This window comes from Cetorhinus maximus, chromosome 9 (genome assembly GCF_964194155.1).
Source record: "Cetorhinus maximus chromosome 9, sCetMax3.hap1.1, whole genome shotgun sequence".
Classification (NCBI taxonomy): Eukaryota; Metazoa; Chordata; class Chondrichthyes; order Lamniformes; family Cetorhinidae; genus Cetorhinus; species Cetorhinus maximus.
Genome location: NC_135887.1, coordinates 97,701,404 through 97,714,832, shown reverse-complemented (window position 1 = coordinate 97,714,832; position 13,429 = coordinate 97,701,404). Strand labels below are relative to the sequence as shown.

The window sequence follows — 13,429 nt, the reverse complement described above, 5'->3', positions numbered from 1 at the left end:
AACTGCAATTTGGGTGTTATTTCTTCGCAGGGACCTCTTGATCTCATCAGTTACACGGGATTTGAACATATGTCCTGCACTAATTTGCACAGGTCATCACTATTCCACACAATATTGACCCACAACTTCACTCCATCCTCATCCATTCAACGATTGCCATGGACGTGCAGAAAAATGCCTTCAGGGAACTTCATTTTCAGCATAGTTTTATGTTTGAAAATTGCCACAGGCTGTAATTTTGTTTCATTGGCCATGCAGGCTAGTGCCACCTTGAATCTTGACTTCTCATGTCCTGTGGTTTTCAGCAGAACTGTTTTCAAACCTTTCCACTCCACAGTTCGGTTGCTGGGAAAATTTAAATTCATCAGTGCTTCATCCATGTTGCAGATGTGACATAATGGGTACTTGTGTTTTTACTGCTGCCTGATGAAGAATTGCTGGAAACTGATAATATTGGCAGAGGTATTCTGGTAGTCATTGAGCAATCTTGGTCTTCTGCCACAACACTAGATTGTTGGCTACACAAACAAGCTGTTGCTCTGAAACCTTTGCTGGACTCAGTTTGATTTGGTCCACTTAATTGTGTATGTACCCACTGCATTTCTGGTGATGATATAATCACACTGACAATTTTCAAGGACCTATTCCGGCACATGTTTCTCAAGGTTCTAATTCCCTCTTCTCATGGCACATTTGGTCTTGGGCATCTTCTTCAAGGCAGATTTCTTCTTCTTCCATTCTCACACCAATTTTTCACTAACACCAAATTCCCACACTGCAGCATAGTTACTTGCTGAGTTAGCAAATGTTAACACTTTTAGCTTGAAAGAAGCATCATCCTTCATTCTTTTTGCCGGAGGACCCATTTCTGTTTGTCATTTGCAATGTACAGTCTGCTCTGCATAGTCATTGCTTGAACTCTTCTTGGCAACTCAGCCCATATTGTCTGCTTTATCCCATGCGCCGATTTATAAAGGTGAGTAAAACATGCATTTCTGAAGTGAAAACTTGAGGCCAACAACTAATGCGAATATAGCATTTAACAGAAAAGTTGGGGGGTGGAGGGGGGGTTGACTTACACGCCCAGTGTGAACTTGAATTTGGCTTTGATAAAAAAAAGGGGTCATCTTATATGTCAGGTCAATTTATACGCCGTGAGCTACGATCTGTTTAATATGCACAGAAACCTTGGTCAGACCACACTTGGAATATCGTGTACAGTTCTGGTTGCAATATTAACAGGATACAGAGACTGTGGAGAAGGTGCAAAGATATTTACCAGAATTATATCAGAACTGAAAGGGTATACCTACCAGAAAAGGTTAAACAAGCTGGAACTCTTTGTAAGGGAAAACAAGACAGAGGGGTGATCTGTTAGAGGTCTTTAAGATCATGAAAGGTTTGATATGGTAGAAAGAGAGACAGTGGCATAGTGCTAATGTCACTGGACTAATAATCCAGAGGCTCAGGCTAATGTTTTGTGAGCACAGGTTCAAATCCCACCACGGCAACTGCTGACATATAAGTTCAACTAATAATTCTGGAATTGAAAGCTAGTCTCAGTAATGGTGACCATGAAACTATCAACAATTGTCATAAGAACCCATCTGGTTCATTAATCTGCCATCCCTACCCAGTCTGGCCTACATATGACTCCAGATGTACAGCAATGTGGTTGACTCTTAATTACCCTCTGAAATGGCCTAGCAAGCCACTCAGTTCAAGGACAATTAAGGATGGGGAACAAACATGTGATGCTCACATTCCATGAAATAAAATACTTGCAGGGCAAACCAGAACTAAATATGAGATTGTCACAAATAAATCCAGGATTCATGATAAACTTCCTTACATGGAGAGTGGTTAGAATGCGAAACTCACTACCACAGGGAGCAGTTGAAGCAAATAGCATAAATGAATTCAAGGGGGAAGTGCGATAAGCACGAGGGAGAAAGGAATAGAAGCACATGTTGATGGGATTAAATGGAGAGGGGCAGGTGGTGGTTCGTAAGGAACATAAACACAGGAAAGGCGTGTTGGGCCAATTGGCCTGTTTCTGTACTGTTAATAATTTGTAACTTTGTAAAATTCTTAACAGGGGTCATACAATCTGGTGCAGGGTCAATTTTGTTTCAGGGATTGATTACATTCTTCACCTTTTGCTTACTTGTCTTTGGAATAGATTTGGCTTATGCTCAAAGTACTACTGCCCAATTTTTTTAAACAAATAAAAAAAATAAATTTGAGAATCAAGTGTTCTTTTTCTGATCGCTAAACTTTAAACTCCATGTAGTAATGGTCCACAAAGCTGACCAAAGAAAGTTGGTTCGTCTGGAATTTGCTGTATTTCCCCACTAAACTCACCACAGAAAGTTAACACCTGCCATCACAGGTGTCCTTTTAATAATGTGAACTTTTAATGACTGCCAGTCAACCTCTTTGGCACTGCTAACTATCTATTCCAAATGTGGAAAGCCATTGCTTCAGGTTATGAAATTTTCCAGAATATGTTAAAAATGTCAAACCGTTTTATTTTTCTTATTTTTCTTTTCTATCTCATTTTTCTCTCTCCTATCCCAATCATTCTATTTCTCTATTACTCTTTCTGTACCTGATTTGATTCCTTCTTGGTCCTTCCTCTATTTACTTCCCAAACCTTTCACCTTATTCATCTTCTTGTTCAGACAAATCTCAGATGCCCTGTCCCTCTCGCTCTGCCTTTATAAACTCACACTTTCAGCAGCTTTGTGAGCAAATATATTTTGAGCTGAAGGTTGCAGGAATAAGGCTAACTATTGCCAGATGCTGTTAGACGCCCTGCTGCAGCGATATCTGGCTTATGATATCAACACCTGCTCATCAGACAAAGCAGGAAAGCTTCTTAGCAAGAAACGCTCTTAAGAGTCGCTGCACTGGATTCGAAACATTAACTCTGTTTCTCTCTCCACAGGTACTATTAGACCTGTTGAGTTTTTCCAGCAATTTCTGTTTTTAATTTCAGCTTCCTACATTATATATTGATAGACAACTTTGTCATTCTGACCGCAATTAACCAACATGAATTTTGTCCTTTCAAACATGGCTTGTGTCTTACAGTGATGGGAGCAATTTAAAGTATAATACATGGAAGCATATTGGATTTGGTGCAAATTTCCCTATAACATATTGAGAAAGGTGCATTAAACATGCACAGTGATAACACTGTTACATAATGATAATGAACAGTTACATTTTATAACAAAAGTACAAAGTTAATTATCGTAGTTTTAATAGGTCAGCTACTAAAGTATTAGCCTATTATCAATTTCATTAAGAAACATCTGTCAGTAATAGACGCTGTAAGCATCAGTTACAGCAAATCTTGCGTTGACAATATTTAACTGCAAGCCATAAATAATACCAGACTTCTGTGTTGTCAACTTTACATGAAGTATTCTGCACATGGTTCGATGTTTCTACCTCCTTGTAAATAAAACAAACCTATGAATAAAGTGCAGCTGCGTAAGTTATTGTCACAATCTGTCAATAAGTGATTCTGGTATCAGGTATACTTGCAAGGGAAATGAGAACAACTGATCTGTCTGGCATGATCACAGGAACAAGTAACCAAAGCTACTGATAATAAAAAAATTAACATCTGGGGTGGTCACAAAAAAATGAAAGAAAACAGCATTCCTTTTTTGCTTTGAGTTTCTTAATTTATATTTCAGAAGCACCATAAATCAATCATGCACCTTTTGAAGAGATTCCAACAGATGCAGAATGTTCAAAGCAGCTGCTATGGAAAATAATTTGAAGTGCAAGGGGCCTATAATTTTCCAGGTATCATAACTGAAAAGAAAACATCCCCATCCATAGACATTTTTAGTGCTGCAAAAATCAGAGGAAGTATCACGGTCTTAAAACGGAGATAAATGGAATAAATGCCTTCCTGAATCACCTTCTGCTGCTTCTTCCTGTCATAAGCATTATGCTCCCATGTGTCAGTTGAGATGCACTGGGTGTTTAGGCAATTTTTTGAACTCAACAAGAATATTTATAATTTTATAATACAAATGCAAAGAACAACAGAGAAATACTTTCTCTGCGTGGTACATGTGGCAAAATTGGAATCCTGTTTCTAAACAATGTGCTTATTATTTAACTAAAGTGCAGGAAAATCTTCCAGTGCTCTTAACAATTCACTTTTCTCCTCTGTTTGAGATTAACTGTGCTGCTTCAACTCTGGCCTTTTGCACATCCTCTAGTTTAAAAGCTCCACCACTGGCAGCTATGCTTTCAGCTGCATAGTCCCTAAACACTGTATTTGCTCCAGAAACATCTAAGCCTTTCTACCTTTCTCCTTCTTCAAAACACTCCTTAAAACCTACGCCTTCAACCAAGCTTTCAGTCATCAATCCTAATATCTCCTTATGTGGCTCAGTGACAAATTTTACGAATTTTGTTGGATAACCTTCCTTTGAAGTGCCTTGGGATGCTTTACTATGTTAAAGGCACTATGTAAATGAAAGTTGTTGTTATGTAACTTTATAAACTCACTTAAATCTTTGAGGTGTTAAGAAATCTTTTAAAAGGTAAACAAGATAGAAATGGTAAAGTCTGATCTCGTGTATCCTTTGAAAAAAAAAATCCTCATAATACATTCTGTGATAACAAGTCAATTGTGACTAGGGGTAGAGCAGAAAGGGCCTTTACTTCCTGTGAAAACCTAAGTAACACTTCACCCACCATTCATAGCAGGAAAGAGGCATTACGTCGTAGCACACCTCAATAGATTATTTTTATGTTCAAAGGTGGAGCTCATGGTCTTCCCTGTCTTGAAAAGTGAGATCATCAGTTCAGGTGCTTCTGATAAATCCCTTCCTCCCTCCCTCTTCCTCACCAAGCCAAAAACTTGCATCTTTCTGCAGATTCTCTCCTCATGCCTTCTCTGAGCACATCTTATCCATGAGACCCAACACCCCCTCTCTTGATCCTATTCCCACTAACTTCAGGCCATATAGCTTCCCTTCCTGGCCTCCACACTACCTGACATTGTATTTGGTTCCCAGGCAGGAGACAGGTACTGGTCCCTCCCTTTCAAAACTGCTCTCATCACAAAACCCAACCATGAAATTTCTGTCCTTTGAAACGACCACCTCAGTTCCAGCCTTCTTTCCTCTGCAAAGTCTTTGAATTTATTAAAAACAAAAATAAAAATACCTGGAAAAACTCAGCAGGTCTGACAGCATCTGCAGAGAGGAATACAGTTAACATTTCGAGTCTGTATGACTCTTCTGTTGACAGAAGAGTCATACGGACTCGAAACGTTAACTGTGATCCTCTTCGCAGATGCTATCAGACCTGCTGAGTTTTTCCAGGTATTTTTATTTTTCTGTTTTGGATTTCCAGCATCCGCAGTTTTTTGCTTTTATCTTTGAATTTATTGTTGCCTCATAAACCTGTATTCATCTTTCCCACTGTTCCATGTTTAAACATCTTCAATCAGGTTTCCATCCCTGTCACAGCACTGAAATGGTCCTAATCAAAATCACAACTGACATACTATGTGATTGCAAACATGGCACACCATCCCTCCTTACCCTTCACAAATTGTCAAACTGTTAATAACACCATTCTCCTCCAATGCCTCTCCTCTATTATCCAGGCAAGTAGGACTATCCTCTTTTGGTTCCACTCATCATCTACTGCAATGACTTCTTTTCATGCCCTTGTACTGTTATAACTGGAATTCCCCAAGGATCTATCCTTGGCCTGACACTAATTCTCATCTACATTCTGCCCCTTAGCAACAGCATCTTAAAATATATGTTGCACACATATACCTGATGACACCCAGCTCTATCACACCACTACCTCTCTCAGCTCTCCCCCCACCCCAGTTTTCTCAAACGGTTTGTCATCCAGTTCTGGATAAGCCAAAGCCTCCTCTAATTAAACACTGGGAAAACTGAAGCCATTGTCTTTGCCTCCCCACACCCCAACCTACCACAAACTCCATTTGCTAGCTACTTTTTCCTATCCTCCTCCCTAGCCACTCTCTCAGGCTGAACCAGATTGCCCACAGCCTCAGCAATATATCTGTCTACTTCTACCTTTGTAATATTACTCGTCTCTCCTGATTTTCTGCTGAAACCCTCATCCAGATTTTTGTTACCTCCAGACTGGACAACTCCAATGCTCTCCAGGCCAGCCTCCATCTTTCATTCTCCAAGATCTTAAGCTTCCAAGCTCACACCAATTCCCATTCACCCTTCACTCTCATGCTTGCTGGCCTACACTGGCTCCTACTACACCTTGATTTTAAAATTCCCATCCAAGTTCTCAAATCCATCCATGGGTTTGCCACTGCCTATCTCTAACCTCCTCCAGCCCAATGGCCTTCTGAGAATTCTCCACTCCTACAATGCTTGGTCTTTTACCCATCCCCAGTTTCCTGTGCCCCATTACTGGTGGCTCTGTCCTCAACTGCCTAGGTTCTAAATTTTGGAATTCCTTTCCTAAACCTCTCCACCTCTCTTTCTTCCTTTAAGACAATCCTAAAATCCTGCCTCTTTGACTAAGCTACTGATCAGCTGTCCTAATGTCACCTTCTTTGGCTTGGTTTCAATTTTTATCCAATTATATGTCCATTAGCTGTTTTACTGGACTAAAAATACCTAACAATGCCAAGTTTTTGTGATAGAGAGAAGTGAATAATGTAACTGAAGTCCTGATTTTCCCACTTGAACTGAATCGTTTTTCAGCAAGAGTCCCTCAATTTGTTATAACTGTTCTATTCTATTTAGTGGGTCACTCTGGGCTAAGCAGTAGCACTCTGCCCTAAGCTCAGAAGATCATAGGTTCAAGCCCTTCTCTTTCACAGTGCTGGCCTGCACTGGCTCCTACTACTATTTCATGTGAAATGCTGAAGATTTTTTTAATATATAAATAATCTAAACTTGGATGAAGGGATGCACAGGATGGTTGTCAAATTTGCTGATGACACAAAGATAGGTAGGAAAGAAAGTTGTGAAGAGGACATAAGGAGGCTACAAAAAGATATAGACAGGTTAAGTGAGTGGGCAAAGATCTGGCAAATGGAGTATAATATGGGCAAATGTGAAATTGTCCATTTTGGCAGGAAAAACAAAAGAGAAGCATATTATCTAAATGGTGAGAGATTGCAGAGCTCTGAGAGACAGAGAGATCTGGGTGTCTTAGTGCATGAATCGCAAAAGGCTAGTGTGCAGGTACAGCAACTAATTAGGAAAGCTAATAGAATGTTATCATTTATTGCGAGGGGAATTGAACATAAAAGTAGGGAGGTTATGCTTCAGTTATACAGAGCACTAGTGAGGCCACATCTGGAGTACTATGTACAATATTGGTCACCTTATTTAAGGAAGGATATAAATGCATTGAAAGCAGTTCAGCGAAGTTTTATCAGACTAACACCATTGTGATCTTGAGTCAATTTCTTTACTATGAATTTCCCTGACATTTCTTTCCTTTTCCAATTTTCTCTCCTCCTCCTGAACCTTTGATGTATTACAATTCCACAATCTACCAATCAATTTGAACACTACCAGCAATCAATCATGTATTGAAGTTTGCCCGTGTGTGTCAATAGGGACCAGATTCAATATGTCCTCACCCTACATCCACATACCTGCATTTCCAGCTGAGGTTACTGGATAGTGAGCAGTGGTGGAAATTCTGGCTGATTTTTCCCTTCACTAACCTAGCCAAGTACCACTGCCTGGCTGAGATTAGCTAGTTCAGCACAGAATGGAAAAACAAACCTGGAGCCTTCTTGGATTTTATAGCTTAGCTGAATAAATGCACTGAGCCATCAAAACAAGAACATAAGAAATAGGAGCAGGAGTAGGCATTCAGTCCCTTGAGCCTACTCCACCATTTAATAAGATCAGAGCTGATCTGCTAGTAATCTCAAATCTGCATCCTGCCCATCCCCGCTAACCTATCACCCCCTTGCTTACCAAAAATCTATCCATCTCTGCCTTAAAGATATTCAAATATTCTGCTTTGACTGCCTTTTCAGGCAGAGAGTTCCAAAGACTCGCGACTCCAAGTGAAAATATTTCACCTCATCTCCATTTTAAATGGGTGGCGCCTAGTTCTAGATTCTCCCATAAGAGGAAACATCCTCTCCACATCCACCCTATCAAGTCCCCTCAGGATCTTAAATGTTTCAATCAAGTCACCTCTTACTCTTCTAAATTCCAGCAGATCCAAGCCCAGCCTGTCTAACCTTTCCTCATAAGACAAACCGCACATTCTCTGAACTGCTTTCAATGCATCTACATCCTTCCTTAAATAAGGTGGTGAATACTGTACACAGTTCTCCAGATGTGGTTTCACTAGTGCTCTGTATAACTGAAGCATAACCTCCCTACTTTTATATTCAACTCCGCTCGCAATAAATTCTAACATTCTATTAGCTTTCCTAATAACCCGCTGTACCTGCACACTAACCTTTTGCGATTCATACACTAAGGCACCCAGATCTCTCTATATCTCAGAGCTATGCAATCTTGCACCATTTATATAATATGCTTCTATTTTGTTCTTCCTGGCAAGTGGAGCATAATGTGGGAAAATGTGAAATTGTCCATTTTGGCAGATCTTTGCCCACTCGCTTAACCTATCTATATCTTTTTGTAGCCTCCTTACACCTCTTCACAACTTCCTTTCCTACCTATCTTTGTGTCATCAGCAAATTTGACAACCATCCCATCCATCCCTTCATCCAAGTCATTTACATAAATTGAGAACATTTGAGGCCCCAGCACTGATCCCTGTGGCACACCACTCGTCACACCCTGCCAACCAGTAAAAGACCCAATTATACCTACTCTGCTTCTTGTTAACTAGGCAATCTTCTATCCATACCAATATGTTATCCCCTATACCATGAGATTTTATTTTCTACAATAACCTCTGATGTGGCACTTTATCAAATGCCTTCTGGAAATCTAAGCAAAGTACATCAACTGGTCCCCCTTTATCCACAGCACATGTTATTTCCTCAAAGAACTCCGATAAGTTGGTTAAACATGAATTCCCATTCACAAAACCATTTTGACTCTGTCTGATTACCTTGAACTTATCCAAGTGCCTGGCTATAGCTTCTTTAATAATAGCTTCTAACATTTTCACTATGACAGATGTTAAGATAACTGGTCTGTAATTTCCTGCTTTCTGCCTCCTTCCTTTTTTCAATAATGGTTAGTTGGCATTATACCTAGCACAAAGGAAGATGGTTGTGGTTGTTCGAGTTCAGCCATCTCAGCTCCAGGATATCATTGCAGGAGTTCCTCAGGGTAGTGTCCTAGGCCCAACCATCTTCAGCTGCTTCATTAATGACCTTCCTTCCATAATAAGGTCAGTGGTGGCGATGTTTGCTGATGATTGCACAATGTTCAGCACCATTTGCGACTCCTCAGACACTGAAGCAGTCCATGTCCAAATGCAGCAAGACCTGGACAATGTCCAGGCTTGGGCTGACAAGTGGCAAGTAACATTCACACCACACAAGTATCAGGCAATGACCATCTCCAACAAGAGAGAATCTAACCATCACCCCTTGATGTTCAATGGCATTACCATGACGGAATCTCCCACCATCAACATCCTGGAGGTTACCACTGACCAGAAACTGAACTGGTCTAGCCATATAAATACTGTGGCTACAAGAGAAGGTCAAAGGCTAGGAATCCTGTGCCGAGTAACTCACCTTTTGACTTCCCAAAGGCTGTCTACCATCTACAAGGCTCAAGTAAGGAGTATGATGGAATACTCCCCACTTGCCTGGAGGAGTGCAGCTCCCACAACACTCAAAAAGCTTGACACCATCTAGGACAAAGCAGCTCACTTGATTGGCACCACATCCACAAACATTCACTCCCTCCACCACCAACGCACAGTAACAGCAGTGTGTACCATCTACAAGATACACTGCAAGAATTCACCAAGGATCCTTTGATAGCGCCTTCCAAACCCATGACCACCACCATCTAGGAAGACAAAGGCAGCAGATAGATGTGAACACCACCACCTGCAAATTCCCCTCCAAGCCACTTACCATCCTGACTTGGAAATATATCGCCGTTCCTTCACTATCACTGGGTCAAAATCCTGGAATTCCCATCCTAACAGCACTGTGGGTGTACCTACACCACATGGACTGCAGCGGTTCAAGAAGGCTGCTCACCACCACCTTCTCAAGGGCAACTGGGGATGGGCAATAAATACTGGCCCAGCCAGTGAAGCCCACATCCCAAGAATGAGTAAAAAAACATATTTGCTATCTTACAACCTAGTGGGATCTTTCCCGAACCTAGGTAGTTTCGAAAAATTAAAACCAATGCATCAACTATCTCAGTAGCCACTTCTTTTAAGAAGGGTGAAGTCCCCCATTACCCTCCAATCCCTTGTAGATGAAAAACCTGTCTAACTCAACCTTGATTTTATTCAATGATCCAGCCTCCACTGCACTCTGGGGCAGGGAATTTCACAGATAAATAACTCTCCAAGGGAAGAAATTCCACCTCAACTCCACTAAGGAGACACCCCTTATTCAGAAACTGTGCCCCCAGCTCTTTAAAACTATTTAATGCCTCTAACATGTACTTGTACAATGAGGGAACTCTTATTATGAGACTGCACTGTTTTCAGGTCAAAATGATTGAACTAAAATATATAATCGGACAGCTGAAGTCTTGCTCATTATATGAACACTCAAAAAAATTCTTGATGTACAATAAAGTTAAAAATTAACCAATCACATATGCACACCATTAAAGTGTGGAAAGTGACTTAATAGAAAAATTAAGCATTGCATCAAGTGAACTTATCACATACCCTCAGTAGCCACTATTTCATTATTGAAAAGAGGTAACATGCTCATTTGGTTTAAAATTCTCTCTCCAACTCTGGTCACATAGTTTGATCATTTTTTAAAGTTATGAAGCTGGGATAATTGTAATAAAACAAGTTTCTTATAAAATTCACTATAAACAATCCAACTATCTTAGCATAAACAATAAAAATTTAGTACACAGAAAGTAAGTTTTCCCAAAGCAAGCTACATCATAAATGTCTACATCTGAATGTCAGGATCACAAACATGTGCTGAGCCCATGATCAAGTGCTTTTAAAACTGAAGAAACTTATATTTTCCTAATACAAATAGTTCAATAACATTATTAAAAAAGGAAGATTTAATTTTACTTTCCACACTTGACACAGGTTGGGATATTATTTCTTGCCTTTGTATTATTTTATAATGGTAGATGTTAAACTAATGTACATTAAATTTCCAACAGTGAATAAAATTCAGAAGTCCGATAAGTGGGCAGATCCACAGAACACTTATCCAATTTAGAGTCCTGGAAGTTGCAGTACACTGAAATATAATTCAAAAATACAGCTTTATATGAAACATGTTTCAAGAAAATCAATTACATCTTATTAAGTTAAACAAGCCATTTTGAGGTACAAAGAATACGCTAATTTAGAAAGCTTAGGTCATGTTAGACCTAGTTATATATATATTTTTTAAAAACCCTTTCAATAAAATAACACTGCTTCAAATAATAAAGCCTAGGTTAGAGAGCTCACCTCAATGAATTAATAAACCATTTTATTTCCTGCCAACATGATATTTTAGCAAAATAAAATTATGCCCCCTTGGAATGTGCACTTTACAAAATCTCGGTTTTTATTTTCAACGTATTCATTGCCTCACCAGATTTTGTGCTCCAGTTTCTGTGCGCAAGATATATAGTATTCAACTCGATCAGTTCAGTTCGAAACTTGCAACTTCTTGAAGCTGTGCGTCACTTTCTCGAATAGAAATCTCTCACACATACATGCACACACTTAAACAGCAAACAAACAATCTTAATAATTTGTTAGCAGTCAGGAACAAGTACATTTGAGCGAACGCTTGCTGCTTACTTGTATTGCATTTATTGAGTTTATGCAGGTCGCGTCTTAGATTTTGACGAACTTTTCAGAACACTGGGAAGTGACACCCGACACCACGTCTTAAATTCTTGTCTTTGTGACCTTAGTGTAATTTTTTCCAAATAAACTTTTCATACACGATCAACCCATTTCAATTTACCAAAGGCATAATTTTACATTTGACGGTCCAAGATCCAGAAACATGTCGAAGAACTAGCGTCTCGATCGAAAAGATCTTTTTATCTAGACGACTCTGCGCCTTTTTAAAAAAACCCGCTTTGCACTGATAGCAGTCTGAAGACATTTGCTAATCTGCCACAAAACAGATACCACAATGGATTTTCTTTAATTTTTAATTTACTACAAGTAACAACAGAACGAGCTAACAACGCGGAGCCCACGGGCTGATCATAGATAACAAGCATCCAGTGTCCCAGCACCACACACAACCCACACCTACCTACCTGTTGCAACCAAGTAGTGACTAAAAGCGATCAACGTTAGTAGTAAAGTCTCCATTTGTAGTTGGAAGAACATGTTTCACTCAGGCCCCATGGTTACAATGTATCGCCACACACTCCAGCACCTTCAGCTTCGCTGCTCTGTCGCCAGCACTTTCCCGACTGGCTACTTTTTCCCTCCCTCCCCCAGCCACAACCGAACTCGCCAGCGGAAGCCCAGAGACTCCTTCTGATTGACAGTGAACGTCGGCCAATCTGCAGAGCGGCTCTGCACGTTTAATCTTTCATGTTGCCAAATCATTGGCTCCGTCCCGACCAATAAGAAGCGAGAGGAGGCGGGATTTTTCCCTCCTTTCCTCTCCCCACCGCCCCGCCCCCCGTCTCCTCACACACAAATGGAAGTTGGGCTGAGTTGAAAATTTTTTGCATTTGGATCGATGCCATAGAACCTTCAAAAGGGTGTCGCTTAAGTACAGCAGTGATTCTATTGATGTTAAGCTTCCTGTACGTAGTTTTGTAATTGTTTTCCGAAGTTCACTCTTGCAGACGCGCGTTGAAAATCGAACATGACCTGGGAGTGAAAAGTATAATGTTGCAACAAGTGTTTAATTTTCTCTCTCAGTAAGCAGGTTTCTCAGATACTGAAGCATGATCAAAACCCGCTGCTGTGAGTGTTGTCGCTACTTCCCTACGAGCAACAAAGCTGGGGAAAGGTACCAGATCGAATGGCTGACTATATGGAAAGTTGCATGTTTTCAAAACTTAGCCAGGTTATTCGCGAATTCGCCTCAAAATGCAAAAAATACTGCCACCATTTGGTATCGAATAAAACAGCAAACAATCTTTGTTCTGATGTGATCTGCGCCTCACAACTTAGTTCACGTACCACTTTTCTTATAATTCCCATTCACTATTGCAAATATGGTTATTTTTGTTGACTACTGGCAAACTAAAAGCAACATTAATTTTGTGCCAGATGTGATCCTCCCAAACTC

General features: G+C 40.2%; 1 protein-coding gene across 1 annotated transcript in view; it reads right to left on the bottom strand.

Annotated features, from left to right (window-relative positions):
- The window catches only part of LOC144684851 (low-density lipoprotein receptor-related protein 5-like), a 226,903-nt gene extending 214,259 nt beyond the window's left edge, over window positions 1-12,644 (bottom strand). Inside the window, exon 1 of the mRNA XM_078549165.1 lies at window positions 12,438-12,644. Within this exon, the coding sequence (XP_078405291.1) occupies window positions 12,438-12,510 (73 nt within the window). The 5' untranslated portion in view covers window positions 12,511-12,644. The remainder of the gene's footprint in view (window positions 1-12,437) is intronic.
- Window positions 12,645-13,429: the final 785 nt, after the last annotated feature.